Below are 24,561 nucleotides of genomic sequence, written 5' to 3'. Positions count from 1 at the left end.
CTTGGTTGGATCTATTCGCCACAGAAGAGAACGCGCAATGTCATCAGTTCTGCGCGTTGGAGTTTCCAAGACGGCACTCGCACGGCGACGCCTTTCGGCACGCGTGGAGTTGCGGTCTATTGTACGCCTTTCCGCCTATACCACTTCTGCCCAGAGTGCTGAAGAAGATCAGGCGCGACCGGGCCCAAGTTATCCTTGTGGCTCCGGACTGGGCTCGAAGGTACTGGTATCCCGAGCTACTCAGCATGTCGGTCGGTCCCTCGATCCGCCTGCTCCTTCTGGAGGACCTTCTGTCGCAGCAGCAGGGGACGGTCCTCCACCCGAACCTGTCCAGTCTCCACCTCCATGCGTGGAGATTGAGCGGCGACAGTTGAGGCCATTTGACTTGCCTCCTGAAGTTTGTGATGTGATTCTGGCAGCCAGGCGTCCCTCCACAAAGTCGGTATACGCCTGCCGGTGGAACAGATTTGTGGCATGGTGCACAGCAAAGGCTGTGGACCCTCTTTCTGCCCCTCTCTCCGAGGTTCTCCTCTTTCTTCTCTCTCTTGCCCAGCAGGGCTCTGCTCTAGGCACTATCAAGGGCTACCTTTCTGCCCTTTCGGCCTTTCTAAGGCTGCCTGATCAACCTTCTTTGTTCAAGTCCCCTATTGTAACGAGATTCTTGAAAGGCATCACGCACATGTATCCACCTGTTCCGTTTGTGATGCCTCAGTGGGACTAGAACCTGGTTCTGACCTTCTTGATGTGTGCTCCCTTTGAGCCACTTCATTCCTGTCCTCTCCGTCTCCTGACTTTAAAGACGGCCTTCCTGGTTGCCATCACCTCTGCCAGGAGTGTGAGTGAGCTCCAGGCTCTTTCTGTCAAACCTCCTTTCATGTCCATTCATCCAGACAAGGTGGTTCTGAGAACTAGACCTTCTTTCCTGCCCAAAGTAGTCTCTGCTTTTCACATCGGGCAGTCCATCACCTTACCCTCCTTCTTCCCGCCTCCGCATCCTTCAAAGGATGAAGAGCGGCTCCATCGTCTGGACCCAAAACGTGCGCTTTCATTTTATATGAATCGCACTCTCCAGTTCCGGGTGGATGACCAACTGTTTGTTGGCTACGTGGGTGCGAAGAAGGGACGGACGGTGCATAAACGGACCATCTCTAGGTGGGTCGTCCTGTGCATCAAAGCGTGCTACTCTTTGGCTCAGAAGGAGCCTCCTGTTGGGCTGAGGGCCCATTCCACTCGGGCCACGGCGGCTACTACTGCCCTGGGCCGGGGAGTCCCCTTGCAGGACATTTGTCAGGCGGCTACGTGGGCCTCGCTGCACACGTTTGCAAGGCACTACTGCCTGGACAGTCAAGTCCGGAGGGATGGCTTCTTTGGCCGTTCTGTCCTCCAGGACTTTCTGGTGTAAGCTGTATTGGTTCGCAGACCCACCACCGGGGTTGGTATTGCTGGGGTATCTATTCTAAGGTAAGGAATCTAATACTAACCTGTTTCTTTCAGATGAACAAGTTACTTACCTTCGGTAACGATATATCTGTAAGAAACAGTAGTTAGTATTAGATTCCTTACCGCTCCACCCAAGGTCATCCCCTTCAGGGCCCTAGTTTCGCATGGCACCAGTGTTGGTTCTTACATGGCTCTGCGTGTTCTGGCGCGGAAAAGCTGTGTGCAAAGAACTGACGTCAGCGCGCGGAGGCGGCGTCTATATACTCAAGCGACGTCATCACGGCGCACGACGACGGACGCGGAGCCGCAGGGGACGCCTGCAGACGACGCCTACCGACGCGCAGGGGTACTGCTACGCAAAAGTTTCCGGATCCAGACTGACGCCTGGGGATATTCTAAGATATATCGTTACCGAAGGTAAGTAACTTGTTCATTAGTGTTATAGCTTCCTCCACCATGGACTTCATCTGTGCAACCGTGGCTTCATCTTCAGTGACTTTGGCCCATTTCAAACGACGGCAATCTTGGGACAGGAGCACTTCGCCTACCGCTGTGTCCATTACTGGCCCTACGTTGACTAAATCGTTCCCATCAATAACCAGGTCATACCGTCTAAAATGAGCATCACCTAGAAGATGATATTCATAAAGATGGTAGTCATTTCGCCATGGGAATGAGAACCCTATCAAAAGGACTTTATTTTTCCTTAAGAATATCTGTAGGAACACCTCAGTGAGTAGCCTGCATATTTCCACACCCAACCATCAGCTGCAAGAAATGTTACCCAGGACTGACTGCAGCAACTCTAATACCAAATCAAAACTTAGGAATAATGAGGCTGTTAACCAGCTGGATTCCTCAGCAGCACAGACTGATGGCTTCATAATGCAGCTACAGACAAAAGCAGTGGAGCTTATAGATGTTGTGAGACCACAGGTATGACGGCATGAGGCTGTTCCTAGCAATCAAGAAATATGCAACAGACTTGAGACTATGGACAACCACGGATGGTCACATGTTCAGAGTGCAGGAGGTTTCCCACCTACAGTTGAATGGACGGCTCCGAGACATTCATGCTAGATTGACCATCTGATAGAATACAGACACCAGGGATAGCTGGTGCGATGAATGTATTAAGATTCTTCAGATGAAATAGAAGGAAGGACATTAGAGGACCTAAGATGGGTCGTGGATCACTGTCCGTGTTGATCCACTCATTTGATTGCTTGAGATAGGATGAGCGTTATAGAGGCGGTCCAAAATAAAGTTACCCTGATGTACCTAATGGTGTAGCTCCTGTTGTTCCCAGACATAAGTAGGCTAAGCAAGCTCAGAGATTTATCTAATGAGTCAGGATAAGGCTGTTCTCCTCTGCGTAGTTGTGTGTTGTGAAGGGAGCTAATAGTTGCATATTAATGGACACTAGGGCGTGTTCGACTGACCTCATGAAACAGCCCAGGAGATGTGTCCCTGAAGTAATCACCACCCAAAAATAGCAGCGGAGAAGATGGAACAGCCAGTTCGCTAGTTAAATCCTGTTGGAGCTTAAAAATGTAGCAACATGGTAGGGCCTTACCCATGTAAAGGGTCGCCCACTACACCTAATATTCACTACTTCCAACCTGACACACAACTGCCACTCCTCAGACCTTCCTTGGACTGACCATTCAGCAGATGTTTTTCTTTCTTTTCTTCTAATCATTATACTTGTTGGCCCTCATCATACTTCGAATAACTAGGTAGAATTTGGTCCAAAATCCCAGTAGGGTGAGTAGCTGGTTCTCTCTCACACTGCACTGTTTGTCTGACTCCAAGACATCCTACTCCACTTATAACACCTAGATTTCTGTTGCAAATGATTCTTCCATCTCATCCCACTCAAGCTCAGCATGCAGTACAGCACTGCCCCTTCAGTCTCCTGGTATTCTCCTCCTTTAGGCGCTGCCAAATGCCCTTGCAAACAGCTAGAACGTCAGCGGCTCATGTCTTATCAAAGCAATGATAAAGTTATGTATTAGAAATCATTTTATGAATAGAAAAAACTAGAATGGCATATTATTGCAATCGTATTGCTCACGCTACTTCTAAAACTAACATAGGTTTTTAGCATTTTACGTCTCTCCTCTTCTGACACCTGTAAGTCCTTCAATGTTTCCTCCCAAAAACTGTTTCAGTCTATCTGATTCTTCAAGATGAAATTCCAAGCATCATACAAACTTTTTTAACCCCATGCCCCTCTTCATCCAGCTCAACTACTCCTTTGTCATTCCTGCCTCCTTAGTAGTGAAATCATTTTCCTGCTTCACCCCACATTGAGTAGAGCCTGTAAAGTATGAGCTCATATCGCTATTCGGTTCCCCCATTGCACCCCTGCCTAATTAAAATTTTGAATTGATAAATTAAGTGATTGGGTGGGAGAAGATGAATAATCTCCATGATGGCGCAGAACATAAACAAACAGGTGGTTGATAGTGTATAAATGTGTGCGTTGAATGGAAAGTGTGCTTCAAAGATAATTCTGCAACTGTAGGCAAAGGATTAGGGGTGGGCGGAATTTGCGTAATCGTGTTACGCAAATCTCCGCGAAACGGTAAAAAATCTCAGCGAACACACAGAAATTCCGCGAACAAGCGGAATTGCTTGTTCGCAATGCTTTTTTACTGTGCGCAATCGCTGTTTGCGTGCTCGGGGGAAATATCTTGCAAACTCACATTTGAGAACTCGAACAAGCAAAAAAATATTTGTGAAGTTGCGGAACGCAGAATTTTGGGCAATATTGCGTTCTCCGCAGGCAGTGAAATTCCACAAATTCAGCGAGCGGAACGGAATTTACCGCCCAGGCCTACAAAGGATGCAGGGGTAGAAGGATGACCTGAGTAGGCAGGTCATGAAACCACAAGAATCTCAGTTTTGTCGTGTTAAATCTTAAACAAGGTGCTATTCATGTACTTGGCCACATCAGCCATTCATTCTTTGAACTTAGCATGAAGGAGGTGTTTTACCAACTAAGAATGATCTGAGTATCATCTGCATATGCATAAACATTCATGTCAAAGGAACAAATTGTAACCTCCCAAAGGCATCATAGATGTTAAACAGGGTGGGACTCAAAGGTGAACCTTGTGGTACCCCACCATAGATGTGCTTCAATGCTAAACGAAGCGGATCTCGATCGCTTATGAGAGAAAACATTTTCCAGCAGAAGGGGTCTATTAGATTGTTCTAGAAGGGAAACAGCCATTACAGCGCGGTCATAACCACACGTGATCCTTGCCACAAAGCCATTACCACGTATATCCTTTACCACGCATGCATTTAGCGCACATGCCTTTTACTATGACTGTGCCTTTACCACACGTCTTGGTTCTAAAGGCATGAATGATAAAGGCATATGCATGTTAAAGGTTTTAAAAGTATTATTTTTTTAATTTTGTAAAGGGATGAATGGTAAAGGCATATGTGTGGCAAAGGTTTTGCAGGTAATACAGGCAAGTGTAAAAAAGAATAATTATATATATCTCTACTGGCGGTCGCCACTAGGTAGTTAATAGTTTCCATAGGAAAAGCGTTTTTTGACTTTCCTATCACTTTGGCGTGCCGTTTGACGAATCTTCACTATATCTTCCAAAAAAAGTGTGCCAGTAGTTCTAGTTGCAACTATACAATTGATGGACAGAATGTTGAACAATGTCAAACATTCACCCCAGTAAAGAAATCTGGGCCTAAATCCATCGTTTTTCTTGTATCCATCGTTTTTTTGCACCCCATTCCATTCCAGTTCAAACCCAGCCTTATGCAGATCGGTCTTGAGCCCGCTCCCTATCGGAACAGTCCAGCCCGAACTCACAGACCTGGTCCTCCTTGCATCCTGGGACCGGTTTTGGGGTTTCACTCCCCATCAGCCAGGGTAGCTTGACTCCTGGGCGTGAAGAGCACTGGGTCCCACGTTTGGGCATCCCCATGCCACTGAATTCAAGCTAGCCTGACTGATATGGGGTAATACCTTGGAGCCTTGTTTTCGTTCCAGGGAGGATCTGCCTTGACAGTTTGAGCTGGACTTCTCCCATGAAGAGCAGGGTCAACATTGATTCGCATATGGCTGTTTCTAAACTGGGGTGGCATGGTGAGCTATTGAACGATGGATTTAACCAAGATCTCTTGACTGGAGGTGAATGTATGTTTTAGTCAGCAGTCCGTCTATGATTTGTTTGCGTAATTCTAGTTGTGCAGGGGGCGAAGAAAAGGGGGGGGTGGGGATAAAAAAAAGTGCATTTCCCATGTTAATTCCCATTGAGTCGTTAGACGTGCTGGTAGCCCGAACCGCTTGACAGAATTACACCGAAATTGACAGAAAAGTATATTTGGCCACGCAGATTACACTTTCAGTTATTTGGTGTAAATCATTTCAGTAGTTTGTGAGAAGTTAAAGGAAATCCAAATTTGTTTATCTACAATCACGGCAAATTCGTGAATAATGAGCTAGTACAGAAATCTGAAGAGCTCTGATTGGTTGCCAACACTTCAGCCAGGAAGTTTTGGCAGCAATCTTGGGACTCCGCTTCAGCCGCGTCCCTAAAAATAAAGTGGAAAATAAGAAAAGGGGGCAGGGTAGGAATAGCCCGACCCCCAAGCCTTGATCTTAGGGTCCCAGGGGGACCCCAGGAGGACAAAGAAAAATGTGCCGCAAATTACTGAAATTCACATTATTAGTTTCAAAAAAACAAGTGCGGGCTCCTGCGCACGTTTTCAAAGGATCCCCACGTGGGCCACGTCCTGGGATAATTTTATTGTAAAAAGGAGGAGGGCAAGGGGGCCCCCCTCCTAAGGCTCATATAGTCCCGGGGACCACCACCACCTCTGCGGGGCTTTATTTTCATAATGGAGGGGGGGGGCAGCGCGGATCCTCCTCCTGGGCTTACTACAAGCCCCGGGGACTACCACCTCCCCTGGGCAATACATTCAATAAAATGTGGGGGGCCGCAAGGACCCAGAGACCACCACCTCCCTGGGGCTTTCATTTTAATTATGGAGGGGGCAGCACAGACCCCTGTCTTGGGCTTACTACAAGCCCTGGAGACAACCACTTCCCCGGGGCAATACATTCAACAATTTGTGGTGGGACGCACGGACCGCCCCAGGGACCACCACCTCCCTGGGTCTTATACAATTTTCAAAGGGCCCCTGGGTGGGCCAGGGCACCATCCCATAAGGCTATTAGAGGACCGGGGCTTTATTTTCATAATGGAGGGGGGTTGCGCGGACCCTCCTCCTGGGCCTACTGCCAGCCCCGGGCCAACCATCATCCTAGGGCTTTCATTTTAATTATAGAGGGGAGCAGCGCGGACTCCCCTCCTGGGCTTACTACAAGCCCTGGGACTACCATCTTCCTGTGGCAATATATTCAACAAATTCTGTGGGGCCGCATGGACCCCACATGCCCTGGGGACCACCACATCCCTGGGGCCTAAACAATAAAAAAAATACTGGGAGGGGTGCTGTCTGGCCTCCTACCCGGGCAGAATACAGCCCTGGGGACCTCCACCTCCCTGGCCCAACTTGTGCAAATAGAAGGAGGGTGCCACACGGCCCCCACTCCTTGAACCATATAGGCCCCGTTGACTACCAAACACCCCCCCCCAGGCCAGCTCCTACGGCATACCGGCTTGACCACCCCCGGAACATTGATGCTTGCTCTGACTTGGCTGGAGCTTTGACAGCTCCCACCAAGTCAGAGAAAACACAAACTTTGCTTTCAGCAAGCGAGAGCTGTGAGTCTGCTCCTGCTTGCTGAGTGCAGAGTTTTTGTCTGTTTCCCCGCCCGCTGTCAAGCAGTTGCATCAGAAAGTGCTAATGAGCAAAGTGGTGGGAGAAGAGGAATTGATGAACAAAGACAAAAAGCAGAGAGAGAATATACTGGTAAGACGGGAAAATAAATAAAAAGGAAAATAGTTGTTTGGCCTTTGAAATGTATTTCAGGATACAGAAGGTTTTATGTATGCTGTGTGCTTTGAATACCCTTTGTGGGATCATTATTAGAAGTGTAAATATGGAACACTACAAATATGCATAGTGGATCCTGCGTTCTGTATGCATATTATGGGGCCTATTATGATGGCGGATTTCCCGCATCCACCGGGCCGGCGGAAGCCACCGCCGGCCCGGAGGATGCGGCAAATCCGCCACGGAGGCTTGAAAGACCCACCGCCAAATTAGGATGGCTGGTGAGTCTTACAATCTGTCCTCCGCTTTTCCGGCGCGGTCGCCTTCCGACCGCGGCGGAAAAGCATTAACATGGCTGGCGGTGTCTATCAGACACTGCCATCCATATTAGGATGGAGTACAAAGCATGCTTTTCCACGGCGGCTTTTCCGCCGTGGAAAAGCATACGGAGCTTCACTTCGGGGGCCCGTTGCGGGCCCCCTGGGTGAAGGGGGCGGGGGGTGCACTTGGGGGGTATGGTATGGTACCCCCCTGCATTTGCGTGGACAAAGCGGCAGGCACCGCGCGGTGCCTGCTGCTTTGTGCACGCAAATGCCGTGCATGCAATTTTAACATTGCGGCGGGTGCAGCTTGAAGCTGCACCCGCCGCAATGTTAAAGATTGAGGTTGTGACCGCCACCCTGGCGGTCACATCCTAATCTGCACGGAGGGACCGCCGCAGCCCCTGCGGACGGTCCCTCCTACTCTATGTTGGCGGACGGACTCGGGTCCGTCCGCCATCATAATCGGACCCTATATGTGTATACTATAACATTGTTGTATTTCTTTTGATGGTCTCTGAAAAGGTATCCCAGGCTAAAACATACAGAATTCTTTCTTAAACCGATTATGTGACACATTACCCAGATGGGTCTTGGATTTGAAGAAGTTCTCCAGCATAGCCAGATAGCAGTAAGTTTTGTTACAGATACAAACCTTGCCAGAACAAGATGTATCTGTCCAGTGTAGCATGACTGAATAGCCAATAATTCACTTATGCATTAATTTGAGTAAACCTACTGGCAAAGGAGAAAAATAGCAAGAAATTATTTTTAAATAGACAGACCACAAACGTATATTTTTAGAGGATCCTCAGATTCCTTAAGGTACCTTATCATATCCAACATATCATTTATGTTTCTTGTAACCCTGATGGCCGGCTGAGTAACAAAGGTCAGCCAGTCACCTTAACAGCAAGAAGTCTGCTGCAATAATGATGATGACCACAGCAAATATTATCACTCCCTTAAAGTTCCTCTGTCTCCAGTATAAACAATTTGAGGTTTCGAAGAAATCCAACTGCAGCAACTGGATGTAATTTCATTCTTCTTAACTGTCCAACCCTAAATAACAACAAGACCGATTGTGTGGTTGTCCTCATGAATTGAGTTATAAAATTATCTGATGTCATAGTTTCCAAGACTTTGTAGCCAATGTGTTTGAAGAAACATGCATGAGAACCCCATCATTTTAAATCCCTACATTAATATAGGAATCTAGTTAACGAGCATAAAAACGGGTGGGGAGAGAGGTGAGGGGGGTTTGGTTAAAAAGTTATTGATGTTTGTACAGCCTGGACCTTGGTTAAGAACTAAGTTTTCACTAGCAGAACAGTGTGTAGTCTATCTTCTCTGCAGTTTTGTGTGCTTTTGTGTGCATGACGGGTGCTCTGCGACTACAGCGGAGACATTGTTCGTCTGGGCATGAGGCAAGCCATATGTTTGGACACCTCATTGAAAGCAGAAGTTGAACTGAATTCAGGCTTGCGAGAACCTACTTGAAGCTGTGCAAACACATTACACCACACACCTTTGAGAACACCTGTGAACCTCTAGCAACAAAACGTCCTGCAATCTCAGTGGGGTCTGTACCTCAGTCAGCAGACAAAGGAAAAGAATTATCGATTCCGGGCTCCTACCACGTGAGTGCACGGCAGGCGAAGAGTAAAGACACACCCTACGACTGCCTATGATCTGTACTAGCAATGCTGAAGAAGTTGAGAACCTGTTTGGTGAGAGAGAACTATGCATAAGATTGGTGCTGTAGATCACCCACTTTAGAGAGACTTTACCAGATATATTTGCAGCTTTCCATGACATGCTTCAAATTGCACGTCATAGCCAACAATTTCTTGGAGACAGTACTGAGCAAAGATAAGAAGAACAAGCGTTTGTCAGATCTGAACAGAGTGGAGAATCAACATACATGCTGTGATAAGAGACCTGAGAATTCTTTCAAAGCTTTGTTTATTCAACATGACGTAGTTGACATAATACATTCTGGCGAGAGCATGATACACATATAGGACATCGTCACTCAATTGCATCTAACAAATGTTCATTTTCTCTTTATGCGAGGTCCCTATGTCCCCCCTCTTGCTTCGAGTCATGGCTGTTTTAATAAAGCATACATAAGAAATATCAACCCCAACAATGTTGTGAACAAACCCCCCTTCCCCCATCCTCCCCTTCCCTGGTGGTGGTGAATCATCTTCCTAAACGCCATTTTACAGTCTGGATTGCATCAAATGGTAGGGCAATGCTCTTTTTTGGTTACGGAGGTCCTCTTCCTCGCCCTGAGGACCTGCATGTGTATCTGGATATGATCGATCGAGAGTTTTAAACCACTTAAAGCTGGAAGAGATGCAAGGCCCTTACAGAAGGTGGGCATACCGCTTAGGGGAGGCCACTAGAGAGAAAGAAAACCAGCAGGCCCCACTTTTATTCAACATTTTTGTAATCCTCTCGAAAAATGTCTGCTAATCTTTCCATCGTAAGTATTCTCCAAAGCAGTGAGTGGCGTGGTGACAGGGCTGGGGCCTCCCTCTTTTTCCAGGTGCTGCTATCGTTTTTTTTGCCGACCCTAAACAGGCCCACATTATTGCTCTATCTGCTTTTGTCTGATGCTCTAGCTCGGATCCCTGATGCCTAAAATCAGTAGAGTTCGGTATGGGGTAGCCCAGAATATCTGTGGTGTGAGTGAGAATCTCCTTCCAGAAAGGACGAATAGTAGGGCAGTCCCACCATTTGTAACAGAAGTCACCAAGAAGGCCACAGCCGTGCCAGCAGAGATCCGAAGAATTGGGGAATATCTTTTTGTATTTAGCAGTATAAAGGTACCAATCAAAAAGTGTCTTTTAATGGGCCTCCCTTAGGGTCACTGAGTGATTGCTCTTGGTTATGTCTGACCACACATGCTTCCTTTCCTCTTCTGAGATGTCTCTCAATGATTTGTTCCCAGAAAGACATGTCGCGAGCCCGTGGGGCATGGACTGCCGATAGCAACAGAGCGTAGAGAGAGGAGATCACCCCCTTCATGGTGCCCGCCTTCTGTACCCAACATTCTATCGGGGTGCGTTCGCTGGTCGCAGCTTCCCTAAGAATAGGAAATTCTAAATGCCACTGCCCCCTGCATGTGCGTTTGTCAAGCAGAGTTATGGTAGGTTGTTGAGAAGCCACACCAAAGCTAACGGAAGTGTAACTCTTCTGAGCCTTCCAGATATGCTAAGGACGACAATCAGCTTATGGTATGGATTCTGACAACTGTGACAGACTATTTATAAGCACCTTGTTCCAATGGAGGGAGTTAACAGAATGGTGATTGGTCATAAACTTGTAGTCAAAGAGCACATTCACACAAGGTAGGATTCTTCAGTACCAGGGGCCACTGAGGCAAAATGTGCTTCTTCAAACCAAAAAATAGTTTGGCTTTTAGCCATTGTTTTTTTTTATTATTGTTGAGGGCCATGAAGCTCCCCGAATTTTAGGTTTTACAAAAACCATGACAAAAAATCCTAACATTAACAAAGCCAAAAGGCTGGCAGCCAGTGTCAGTTTCATTGGCTTCGCCAGTGCTTTTTTTTGTTTGTCTACAATGTCTTGTTGAGTGCGCGAGACCTCGAGAGACAGAAAGGAGAGGGAGCTGGGTTTGTGTTTGTGCCAGTACATGAGTATTTACGGTGGACGTTTAAATATGTTTGCACAGTGAGTTGTACTTTACAGAGTGCGAGCATCAAGATGGACTAATTGGATGACCTACACACATTGTAGTTACCATTTGCAGACGAGCCAGATTCTGGAGTGCCAGAGTGCCTCCCTGGGTGTGAAAAGAGGGGCAGTTGAACTGGTATGCTGATCACTTCTTCATTAGGGGTGTGCCTGGCCCAATGTAGTTGCGAGCATGGTTCTGTACAGATGACTCCCACAGTATTACTGTTGGCGGGGGACATTTCTGTGTGTTATACATTTGGTGTGAACAGTTTAGTTTTCAAAATATGGAACAGGTGCGAGCATAGGTGTTAGCATTAAGAGCTGTTGCAGAGTGAATGCCCGGATCTTTTTTTTTTTTTTACACAAATCTTATTGATTATTCCTTCTGTATCAGCTTAATACATAATCATAAGGCAATTTGTTTCATTCAGCATTAGTTTTCTCATATTCCTTTCATTCATTTGCTACAGAAATGGTCAATTGGCATGTCCAGGCAACAATAGATTGACAGCAATAACTAAGTCCCTCCCCCGCTTCCCCAGAGTCATCTTGTTAGTTGGTCTCTCGTACAGTGCTGGGTCAAGGGTATTATTAGTTTCCTAGTTATATGTGTAGGGTAGGGTGATGTCAGTGAAGTATGACTTTCGGTAGTCTTGTGGTAGCTGGCAATTATGCATATGCTATTTGTTGTTGACGTGTTTCTGTCAGGAGCACTCGTTTTTATTCTGCTTCTCTCTCGTAATCTGGGAGCTCTGGTTCTGGATATTCTAGGCCGTGTACTAGGGTCTCCCAGCTCTAGCTATCTCTATGTGCCGTAGCCCTCTTTTGGCTTCCTGCATCAGTACTCGGCCTTCAAATCCTGCCCACTTCAGGAGTTCCTTACGTCAGGCTGTTATCCTAGGACCTCCTCTTGAATGCCTGGATCTTATGGTTGTACACTGCCGAGTTACATAGAAACCACCCCAGTAGATCTCGGATGCCTTCATAGATAAATCATGTGAACGGGACGCCTACTTTATATGTACATAGTGGGATGGATGAGAGATACAGGGGTCGCAGCGTTCTCTTAATACTCTGAGTGTACACAGGTATGCTCCAGGTTATGGTATTTGGCGTCTACATGTTTGAATACAACTTCTGGGAGTGGTCCATGGGGCTGATCCAGATTTGAGGTGCCAGAATATAGGTCCACTGCCTTACAGGTCTAGATGGATGTGCCCCAAAGGTGCTCTGTGGTTCCAGTGGGTACTGCTGTGTGTGGGTGAGCATCTGGTTTGGAGGCTTTGGGGAAAGCTGCCTTTGTATCTATCTCAAGGAGAAAGATGGCTTTTGCTGTGTTAATGTAATGGACTGTGAGACAAGTGCAAGGCTGCGCCTGCGTGTGTGTGTATGTGTGTGTTTTTAAGTGTATGTAAGAGTTGATGTATCGTTAGACAAACTGTCCTTAACCTTCTCTCACAGTGAAGCTGCTGCCTCACCACGCTTAGTGAACTTCTGCCCCTTTGTAGTTGTAGGACACTTATAGGGTCATGCCATGAGGGAGGGAGGAGGCCTGAGATGGAAGAGATAAACAGATGGCTACCATAGTTAAGATTGTGGCCAAATAGTGTTGATGAATGAGGTACAGTATGCGTCTTATTTGTTCCCAGGTACATTTTTGTGTGTACCTACTTTACACTCTCAGTATCATCTCTGGTATGACTGGGTCACATGTATAAATAATCTTGGTGGAGTATGACACCCAGTCAGTTTTGTACATGTTGTGCCTTCTTGAGTAAAATGCTAGCTGGAAGGGTTCCCTCATCCCAGAACAAGGGAGGCACTCTGGTTGCTCCACACAACCATAAGCACAAGCTGATGGGGTCCCATTGTGATGATCTTGTAAGTCCTGCTTTAGAAAGCAAGTCTTCAGCTATTGCTTAACCAAGCTTGTGAGGGGGAGAGCCTTGCATTTAAGGGAAGTTAATTCTAGATGGAAGGGACTTGTACTGAGAAGGCTCAGCCACTGTGGTGTAAGAGGCGTACCCTACAAATAAGGAGTATTATGTCCCTATAGCACCATAGGTCTAGGATGTATATCGGCCATTGCACATGTTAGCGTTTACCAGACAGGCACTGCAAGAGGGCCACCGAGGTGAGTTTCTAGTGAGAAACCAGATGAAACAGAGAACATGCCAAAACTACAGTTGTATATACCAACCGAAAGCGGACCAAAGCTACAGGCTCAACCTCCTGCCACTGTTGTCATTCCTTTCCATTAATGAGCTTTTGGCCAAAATTGAGAGCAGCTGTTGTGACATGGTCTATAATAGGGTTTTTCTAACAAAATAATATTGGCCGGGGAGCTGTTTTACTCGTTGTATGGGCCAGCAGCGAAATGCACAAATAACCTTAAATTGGGGCATTTAACAGTCATTGAATTATAGTCTCCAACATTTACTGCAAACTTCGTTAGATCCATTCATTAGAAAATGTAATGTCTTATATTTATACAATTTAGAGTTGAATCACCCCAAAGAATCTTCTGCCCCTACATGTTAATTTCGACTAGTGGAAGCAGAAAGTATAGTAGGTGAGGTATGTGTCTTTGCAACTTTTCTAAAAGCAAAATGAAACTGTTGTGACGCGCATTAATGGCCAATACAACATATGCAAACTGTAGAAATCAGCCAATGAATGTTTGCTGCTATTGTGCTGTTAAGCTTTTCTATGGGTAACAAGTGGTAGGTGCTTAGTTGCAATGTACCTGGATTGTCTTGACCATGTTATGTACATCTTTTGTTTGCAGGTCTATTAATTGCATACTGTCGAAGGTTTGAGGTTCGATTGACATCCTCATGCAGCTATTATATTTCCTGTGCCATAGGTATGCAATTCTGAATTCTTTACACATGCTCTCAGTAACATCTTAGCAACCAGAAAATGTGCTTGTGTGGATTATAGTAAGAGCCCTGCCGTATCAAAGTTGCATTATCCTTATGATAGTTTGGTATTGTAAGAAACCACTTAAAGCGAATATTTGCAAGAAAAAGTATATTTTTTATTTGTGAGCAACGTTTCACTCTGCTACATTCATATATCAAAGAATTAAATTAAATCAATATTTTTCTATATATCCGACTAGATGACGACCAACTACATGAGAGCAGAGGAGAAAATGTAGAATGTCAATGTGTTTGCCATTATACTGTGACAGACTCCCTTTTGCCCAGTTGTGCAGATTTGTTTATGTACCCACAGGCATGTTGCCAAAATGATAATGGTTCCCAGAAAGCTGTATTACTTTGCAAATCTTCCAGTGATCCCACCTCGGTACTTATTTAGAGAACTGGATACACTGCTCACAACGCTGATATGGGGGAATGGCTGACGCAGAGTTGCATTGCGCACACTATATCTACCCACCACATGCGGAGGTTTAGGAGCCCCGTCCTTTGAATCATATTTCCTCGCCACGCAACTTCAGTGGCTGTCTCACTGGACAGCAGAGAGTCATGTATGAGAAACGATCACTGAGAATGGTAGGCTACCTCTTCCCGCCATTAGAAGAATGCTCCTACCGGGCACCAAGCCAACCCACACACATCCGGTACGCAAATGCATGATGCGAGTACACAGAATGTCAAGAGGGTGACCACTATACTCCCCACTGCTTCCCCTGGTGGACTTCCCCCGAGGGGAAAAATATTATACCGCAAGAACTCTACAGGTATGGACCGATCACGATGTGACGGAAGTTGAAGCTTTGTTCCACGAGGGGCAACTGAAAACATATGAACAGCTAGTCGAATGGTACGACCTCCCGCAAGGGCAATTTTTAACACATAGGCAACTCCTGGATAGCGGTCGCCAACATTGGAACTTACAAGATGGGGAACCCCCAACACACCCTGTGCTCCACACGATACTCCGTATGGGGCAGGTAGACACCTGGTAACATGGCACTACAAAGCAGTCCGGGAATTGACTAACGTCTCCCTAGACGGATTGAGACAGTCGTGGGAGGACGATGTGGGCCGAGTATTCCACGACAAGGAATGGGCGCAGGCTCTGGAATACTCTAAAAAGGTTTCCAGGAATGCACGGTTCAAAAACATACAGTTTATTCTCCTGCACCGCGCATATCTCACACCAGATAAACTACACCGGTACTATCCGGACACACAATTCAAATGCCCCCGATGTCAGGCATTGGAGGCGAACTTCCCACATATGTTCTGGGACTGCCCATCCCTGCAGCAATACTGGACCAAAATACACCATACACTCCTCACAATAGTCAACCTGTTACACATCGACACATGGGAGGCATGCGCCTTAGGAATTTACAGGAAGAAAACGTCTGAAAAACTACAGTGGCGGTTCGCATCCCTAGCTCTCCTCCTAGCAAAGAGAACCATAGCCATGCACTGGAGAGCCACTACATGACCCCCAGAAGCAGTTTGGATAGGAGCAGTAAACAAGTGGGGGGCAGAAGAAGAAGAGATCTTGAGGGAGGAAGAGGTGAAAGGTACACGCAAACACCCAATCTCTATGGAATGGGCGCAAATGTTACTACAATTTAAGCAAGAGACAACAGCAGAGGAGACACAGGAGCCGACATCACCCCAGCCCTGCAGCCCCTCCCAACACCCCAGCCCACAGGCCCCGATATCGGGCGAGTGAAACCCCCGGTAGGAGGATGACATGGGACAGGCGGTCAGCACCACTGAGACTATCATCTACTTCCGCGACAGTTCGCTTCCTTCCACCCCTCCCTTTCTGCCACAGACCCTCATGACCCCCCCTCAGGCCAGTAGCCAGCCCGTCACAGCCACTTGCCCTTGCCCGCCCTTCGTACTCCCCCTTCCCCTCTTTTTTGGAGGAAGTCTCTTCCCACAGTTTCTAGTTGAGTTCCAGTCGGCGGTTCGGAAACCGACTTACCTACAGAACACTAATGATTGAATACATAGCAAGGGGTCACATATATAAGCAGAGGGGAGGCACCCACACCAGTCTTCGCCATCATACAGTCCTACTGACCAGACACAGTGAGACACAGCCTCATGTTACGAGCTGACCTAGCAACAAGTCCATGAGAGATGATGTGTAACCCTACCCGGAAGAATGGAACCAAAATGCTGATGATGTATTATATTTGCAGATGATGTGTAGCAATTATACGTGTAATGACCGACCTGTGATATATCTGACTTCCCACATGGGAACCTGAAATGTAAAACCCTAATTAAAAGATTTAAACAAAAAAAAATACCTACAGGCATGTCATGTCTTGTAAATGTGAAGAACATACACTTTTCAACTTTTTTGCTTGCTGTCCAGAGGGAGAATTTTATGCACAAGGCAATAAGAGCAAGCAGATGTCACCCAAGATTAAATCACATTTAGGGCCGGATTCTAAGTCAAGCAGCTCTAAATATCATTGGGAAAATAGTGCCTCACCTGATTCTAAGTTCATCAGGTGTGGACAAGTACCCGGTGTCTCCCACTCTGTTTCCATGCGCAGATTCTTCCTGTTGGAGCAAGAGGAATCTGTGTGGAAACACGGCCATAACAGGGATAAAGAATGCTGGAAGAGACCTGGTTATTCCCCATTACGTCTGTCTACAATATGAATTGCACAATATAGGGAAGGTAGCAGTAGCTGCAAATGGTAATTCTGACTCCAGTATTCTGTGTTCAGCCATACCATGCAACTCTAAATCAGACTCTTAGATAATATATTGGGCCATATACAAATGTTATGCGAGCAATATCTTTCTCAGACTTTAGTAAAGAAAATTGCTTGGCCTTTGATGATCCTGACGTTTATATAGATACTTCTATCTGCAGATTCCTGAACTTATAATGTTACCAAGGACCAAACTGGATCTGGAGATTTTGTTTGCAGGGCTGCTTTACTCCGCCGGGTGGCGTTGTGCTGTTCCGCATTGGCTCCAGTCCACTCTGCCATGGAAATAATGGCTCATATAAGCACACCCTTACGCGCTGCGGTTAGTTCATGCCTTTCAAATCGGATCTGGAGCTCCAAACCCGATTTTCTTAGTTTTCTGATGACTTCTAAAACTGTATCTCATTGTGCATTGAACGATTTCCTCTCCAAAAATGACAGCTTTCAAGCCATGCTGTGATTGCAGGAAGCAGATATCATTCAAAGACTTGGATGAGGTGTGGCCTCTGAGCCGGGATTTGGAACACGATTCTTAGTTACTTATGCACTCGAAGGTGACCCCTAAAGCATGGGACATCTTCCCACACCACATAAGGCCCTCCTGTTCTCTTCTTTAATTCCACAAGAAGTGGACGATTTGGCTCTTTAAGTAAGTCCCTAGATGGCTCGCAACGCTCACCTGCCAAGCAGCAGGATGTCGTCATGGGTGATAGTGCATTATAAAAATACACATAGCATAATATAACATGTCTCAAAGGGCATCTGTGTATAGGGCCCAGTATATTGTGTTCGCAGCTCACAGTGCCAGAGTGGCAGAAGCGAACATGCATTTGCCAAAGGCATCAGTCCTCTTGGATTCTCTATCCAGAGGAGTGGTTAGAAATTAATCTGAATGGATGTTGCAGGTTGAAGCCTGCACAATAAGGCTGTCTGGAGTGGAGTGCTTAGTAAGAAAATCCCGGTCACTAAGTGCTTTTCTATGACTTCACGCTGCCTGACCTATTCACAGGCAGACAAGCACATGATTTTGACCATATAGCCATCAGAGAATCTGTGAAGGCATCATTAAATGGAAGTTGGGGCTCAGATTCCGCTTGCCCAGGTTGCAGAATTGCTGTCAAAACATTTGTTTTGGTCTCAGTGGAGGGCAGGTGTAATTCTAGTACCTTGACACTTGGAAGCACCACTGCAAATAAGGCACACGTTTCTGTTGGTTTCCAGTGTGGTGAGACAAGATCTGTCTTGGGAGAGCATCAAGTCTACTGGCGTTCTGTAAATCAAAGTAAAAAAGGCATCATCAGTACCCGTATCATGGGGGCTATTGTGGTGGGGAGCAAGCCATCCCCTTCACCATATCCATTAAGGAGGCCTGTGCATTACTAGAGAATCCAGTGGACCTCATCCAGGCATGCCTACTAAGGACAATACTGGTCCTAACTGCCCAATACAAGCAATCCTTGGTATCCAGACCTGTGCAGGAAACTTACTTGGCTAAGTCCTTCTCAACATGGATATTCTGGGCCAAAGAGGAGCATAAGGGCCAGCAGGGGCATCAGTCTTCTAACTCCTCCTCCCCACCACAACTGCCAACAACCACTTTAGTTTGCACTCACTGAAGCATGCCCAGCCAGTGGAGAGAAGAATACAGATTGTTCAACACGGCTATGCCATGCCTTTTCTCTCCTTCCTGCCTACTATCCCTGCCATATTAGTACTAATTTCGAAGGAGCACCTTTTCATTCTGGTAGAAGAGGTACGTATGTTGCTCTCCAGGGGTGTCGTTGTTATAGTACCGGACTAGGAAAAAGGTGGGGGTTGCTACTCTCACTATTTCTTTGTCACGAAAAAGGCCTTTCCTGTTTTGTCTCTTGAATGCCTTCCTGTGGAAAAACAAATTCAAAATGCCCATGTTGGCCCATATTCTGTCTGCTCTGGACGTTTATTTTCATATAACCTTCCTGCAGTCTCACAGGTGTTCACAAAGTTGAAGGTGGTGATCGCTTCCCATCTTTAGAGGTCTAGAGTCACAGTATTGCTTTATGTCAATGACTGGCTGCTGAAGGCAGGCTTGCAGCAGTAAGTCGTGGACCACCTCCAGATGACGGTGGAACTCTTGGCATCATTGGGATTCACTATAAATGAGCCACGGTCCCACATGTATCCTTTGCAGAGGCTTCTACTCTTGGGGCCCAGTGAATTTCTGGGCTTTTTCCTCCAGAGCAGCAAGTACAGTGCATTCGGGCTATGATCCCGATGTTTCACGCTTGCTTCTGAATCATGGTGAGAGTGACTTTGAGGCTTCATGGCCTCATGCAGCCTCCTGGTCAAGTATGCCAGGTGGCACATGCATACTCTACAATGGTACTTGAAATTTCATTGGACCCAGCATAAAGGCAGCCTTTTTGACACCATCCAGGTCTTGGAAGCGACTGCTCGAGGGCTGCAGTGGTTGCTGTTCAAAAGCAGTTGGTTCAGTGGCAAGCCGCTCTACCTTCCCCACCCAGAGCTGACAATCGATACAGATGCCCTACTGCTAGGCTCACATGGCCATCTTTAGGAGGTGGAGATCAGAGGCCTCTAGTCTCTAGCAGTCTGCAGATTACATATCAATCTACTGGAGCTGCAGGCTATTCATCTGGGTCTGAAGGATTTACTACAGTCCATCAATTGTGTGCTGTTTCTCTTTCGTACGGAGAACACCACGTCTATGTGATACTGCAACAAGCAGGACAGAGTGTCGTCTGAAGTCATGTGCCAGGGGGCTTTGTGTCTCTGGAGGTGGTTGGAGCCAGAGGGTACCATCTGAATCATAAATCATTTGGCAGGGTCCCTGAATGCCAGAGTGGATGAACTGAGCAGATGTTGTCTGGCACGAGAATCATCTGCATCCAGAGGTGGTGCAGGGTGTCTTCCAACAGTGTGGGAAACCCTGGATAGATCTCTTCACCACCTTCGTGATTTTACAATGTCAAAATTATCTGCACATTGGAGTGTCCGTAGGAACACTCGCTAGATGATGTATTTTGGCTGGCGTGGACCAAAGGACTCCTGTATACCCTCGTGCCTCTACCTCTCCTGCTCTGAGTTCTGAATGACTGAGAACAAGTTCTGCAGCCCCGCCCCGCCCTGCCCCTCATGCATGCTGCTGCAGCAGGAGAATAAAATAAAATGATAACATCACGTTATTATCATTTTATTTTTTCCTGTCTTTACCTTCTTCCTGGCAGTGGGGCGATGCTCCTTCGCCTTAGCGGATGAGCTGCCACTGTTCTTAGGTGAGGAATCTATGGTTAGAAGTATCTATCAGAAGAACTTTCTCACCTTCAGGTAAGCTGTTTCTGGTGGATACTTTAGTAAGCGTAGATTCTTCACTACTCTCCCAACTCTGTTCTGTGGAGTGGCCTCTTTTTAACATCTAAAAAGGTCCAAGGTTGTAGTCGGCATTCTTTTAACAACAGTGTTCACTCTTTGCGTCTAAGGGCACAGAAAGGATAAAAAAACTGATGTCACGACGTATGGGCGGCGTTTATAGCAGCTGCACTCATTTTCCGGGCATTATGGAGCCAAAGCAGAGCTCCACGATGCCACCAAGCGGCACTCAGGAGCTCTGCTGTGAAAAGTTTATATATCAAAGCTGGTGCCTGGGGGGAAACTAAGTTGCAGAATCTGCAGTTAAATAAATTAGCCACTAGAAAGAGCATTCCCAAAGGTAAATAACGTGCTCCTTAAAAACAAGCATTGACTAATCCAATACGTTTGGCTTATGAGGCCAAAACTATAGGCATTGTCAGTGCTTGTTTATCTTGTTTTTCAGCTGGCAAAATGCACATCCAAACTAAAACATTTGAAACAAAAAAAGAAAAAACACCTGCAACAGTTGTGAAAAATTAAAATAGGTTTGCTTTCTATTTACATTTCATGCATGACAAAGAATTTAATTTATGATGATTCTGCATGCTTTTGAGATTTGAAATAGTTCTCAAGCATTGCAATGCACCCGCTCCAGAGGAGGTGGAACACTGCACTGAACAAGTCAAGGGTATCAGGTGAAGAGAAATACTCATTGCAACGAAGCTCAAGCCCACTCAGTGTGTTAAAGAACTGGTAGCAATAGGTTTGCATACCTTAAAAAATAAAGTGCCACCAAGAACACAATTATCTCAAAGACGATATAAAGCAAAGGCAAGTATGGCACTACATCACATAATTTTCTTGGTAATTATAGATGCCTATAAAAGTACCCATGTTATTCTGGTTAATTTCTTTTCCAGCTTACGCAGTTGGCATGGTGCTGACCTTTGTTGTTCTTGCACTGACGAAGATGGGACAACCTGCCCTTCTGTACTTGGTACCCTTTACACTTATTACGAGTTCCGTAATTGCCTGGCGGCGTAGAGAAATGAAGATATTCTGGACAGGTGGCAGCTATGAGGTAATGTTGGATCTGTGCTTTTGGCGAATACTGTGGAATGTTACTGTCATGAAAATGTATATTATTTTCTGGGAATGTCACTACAATATATTAGCGCAGCCACCATCAGGCCAGGTCAGGCTCTCTCAACTGACTTCTTCAAGTACAAACATTCTATCACTAGGGACAACCAAAACTCAAACCTAACAATCTAGTTTAGCTAACATTGATATTTGAGACATATCAGCTGTAGATATGTATACTTTATCATAGATCACCATCTGGTGTTGGGCTCGGATGTTTGCACTTTGTTTTTGTCGAAGAAGTCTTTGTAGTAGGTGACTCCTCCTTATGGTCATAGTGCGCATGGGCATCAACACCATCTTCAAATTGTTTTTCCCGCCATCAGGTTCGGATGTAAACGGCTGCGCTCCAGGTGGGTATCATATTCGATTCCCCTTTGACGCGCAATCCTTCACCGCTCGACGGTATTGTTTTCAATCGCTCTCCTCGATACGGATCCATAAATCTCAACACCTTCGATTCCGGTCATCGACGCGGGCCATTGGGCCTAGCCTCGCCATCAGGCCCTACAGTTAATGGAAAGAACTCCATTATAAAAATGCCCCCTGTGTGGTGCCAAATTCCCACACCAGAACACGAGGACAAAGATTGCCTGGCCTGCGCTTCATTTTGATTGCAGAAAACCATACGTGATCGCTTGGCTCCATGTCACGTAATGTCTCGATCCACTGCCTAGGTGCCGGACGACATCTTCGATGCAGGCCCCGATGCGCCAGAGGAACAAGAACCGGACAATGAAGACATCAGCGTCTTCGAGGCCGACGACTCAGAGGCCGAAGATCAGACAATTACTCTAGGTCAGCGAACTGTGAGTACCAACATCAACACCCCTACCTCATCTCAAAAACATAAGGCTCCTGGTAAAACCTTCGCCTTTCGGCTCAGGTCGACACCGTAACAAGACTTCTGACGCCACTCCTTTGGGCTCGGCTCCGAAGTCCAAAGCCAAGCCTTCAGGCGGCTCAGGACTGAGCCAGCCTCGCATTGGTACCGAACTTCCATCCCCGGTACTGAAACCCAAACATTTGGCACCGAAACACCAGCAGGATAAGCCCTCTGAGCCGAAACTGGACCACAAATCTTCAGAGCCGAAAAAGAGCAAATCTTCAGAACCGAAAAAATTCTCGGAGCCGAAAAAAGACCACAAATCCTCGGAGCCGAAAAAGTCCTCAGACTCCACAGCTCTTCCAAAGCAAAATTACACTAAAACTCCTCCTAAAGCTTCGGAACCGAAACCTAAGCAACCTAAAATCATCGGTACTGAACAAAGATTCTGGATTATAAAACCTTTTTCAACCAGATCCAGTGGATCCTAAACAAAAAACTCTTCACATTTACCCTACAACTGGTCATATCAAGACAATTCTATCTAAAAAGAGACCTTTGGACTCCCCAGAAGACCCCAAGATACCCTTAAAGAAGAGAGACATGGGAACTTCTCCAGCCAGACCCTTCTCTCCTCCAAATATCCCCACAACATCACTTTGTCCAGCACACTCTCCAATGCCTCCATATTCACCTACACCACAAGATGACAATGACGATCACCTCTGGGGTGGGGATGAGAACCCACAGGAGGATAATGATGATGACACTACCCTCCCACCACCTGATCCTTGAGAGCATTATGATAATCCACCAGATGTCCCACATCTCCCAGATCCAGACTCCTACCCATCAGGGCCATCCCCCCCATACGACAACATAGGTTTAGCACAGCTCATAAATAGAGCTGCATAATATCATGGGGTGGAATTACACTCAGACCCACAGGAGGAAGATTTTTTGTTGGAAACTTTCACATAGTCACAAAAATCAATAAGCATTCTACCCATGTTAAAAGGTATCATCAAACATGCACCTGACATTTTTGAATGCCCCTTCAGAGCTAGAGTTCTCAACCCCAGGATTGAGAAAAAATATAAACCAGCTCCCAACGATCCAGCTTACATTAAAGCACAGCCCTCTAGATTCCTTGGTTGTGTCAAATGCTCGTAAACAAGCAAATTCCCAAACATCAGGGGATGCCCCACCTTCAGATAAGGAGTCTAAATTACTAGATGCATCTGGAAAATGCATTGCTTCACAAGCAGCACATCACTGGTGCATTGCCAACATCCAAGCTTTGCTGGCCCGGTATGATGGGCTCATTACGACGAGCTTGAAAAACTCATACAACATCTTCCCGATCAGTGTAAAACCAAAGCCAATGACCTCATACAGGAGGGAAAATTCATTACAAACACTTCTATAATGTGTGCACTTGATGCAGCCGACACAGCATCTTGTGCGGTTAACACAAGCGATTTACTACAGACCCGCATGGCTACGCATATCTGGGTTTAAACAGGATGTGCAGTCCACAATTCTTAATCAACCTTTTGATCAAGAACATTTGTTTGGACCCACTGTAGACACATCTTTGGAGAAAATTAAGAAGGACTCAGAAACTGTTAAGACCATGGGAGCCATACAGGCAACAACATCTAGAGGTTCTTTGTGTCGCTCTTTTTATAGGGGTGCTCTAAAACTATTGGACGGACAACACCTCATCCTCCTACAAAAACACTACTCGAATCTACCCTAAAAGAGGCTATTTCAGAGGAGGCTATAGAGGCAACAACAAAGGTAGAGGCCGAGGTAATACCCGCAACTCTCCTACTACAAAACAGTGACTTCCCTCCACTTCCCCCCAACCATTCCACTCTAGCCGGGGAAGACTATCACAGTTCCTACCTATCTCGAATTCTATCTCCACAGACAAGTTGGTAAGACAAATTATCCAGTATGGTTACTGCCTGGAACTCACTTCAACTCCTCCATTTATACCCCCAAACCACGTCCAATGTCCACAGAACATCTGAAGCTGTTAATACAAGAGGTATTCTCCTTATTACAAAAACACGCTATAGAACCGGTCCCCTTACCTCATCAAGGAACAGGGGTTTACTTTCTTTACCGTTAAATCTCTACATACAGTCAGACCA

At 46.2% G+C, this 24,561-nt stretch overlaps 1 protein-coding gene and 1 long non-coding RNA gene across 3 annotated transcripts in view; one reads left to right on the top strand and one right to left on the bottom strand.

The window, feature by feature from the left end:
• Positions 1 to 24,561, bottom strand: part of LOC144826438 (uncharacterized) — a 665,527-nt gene that overhangs the window by 120,391 nt on the left and 520,575 nt on the right. The gene's annotated exons all lie outside the window — the stretch shown is intronic.
• Positions 1 to 24,561, top strand: part of SPPL2A (signal peptide peptidase like 2A) — a 346,877-nt gene that overhangs the window by 276,746 nt on the left and 45,570 nt on the right. For both annotated transcript variants that reach the window (XM_078684763.1, XM_078684764.1), the window contains exons 14-15: positions 14,197 to 14,274; positions 21,351 to 21,511. In XM_078684763.1, the coding sequence (XP_078540889.1) occupies positions 14,197 to 14,274; positions 21,351 to 21,511 (239 nt within the window). The remainder of the gene's footprint in view (positions 1 to 14,196; positions 14,275 to 21,350; positions 21,512 to 24,561) is intronic.

The sequence above is a fragment of the Lissotriton helveticus genome, chromosome 3_2 (assembly GCF_964261635.1).
Source record: "Lissotriton helveticus chromosome 3_2, aLisHel1.1, whole genome shotgun sequence".
Lineage (NCBI taxonomy): Eukaryota > Metazoa > Chordata > Amphibia > Caudata > Salamandridae > Lissotriton > Lissotriton helveticus.
The sequence above is the reverse complement of the archived record's forward strand: the minus strand, read 5'-3'. Positions and strand labels throughout refer to the sequence as shown.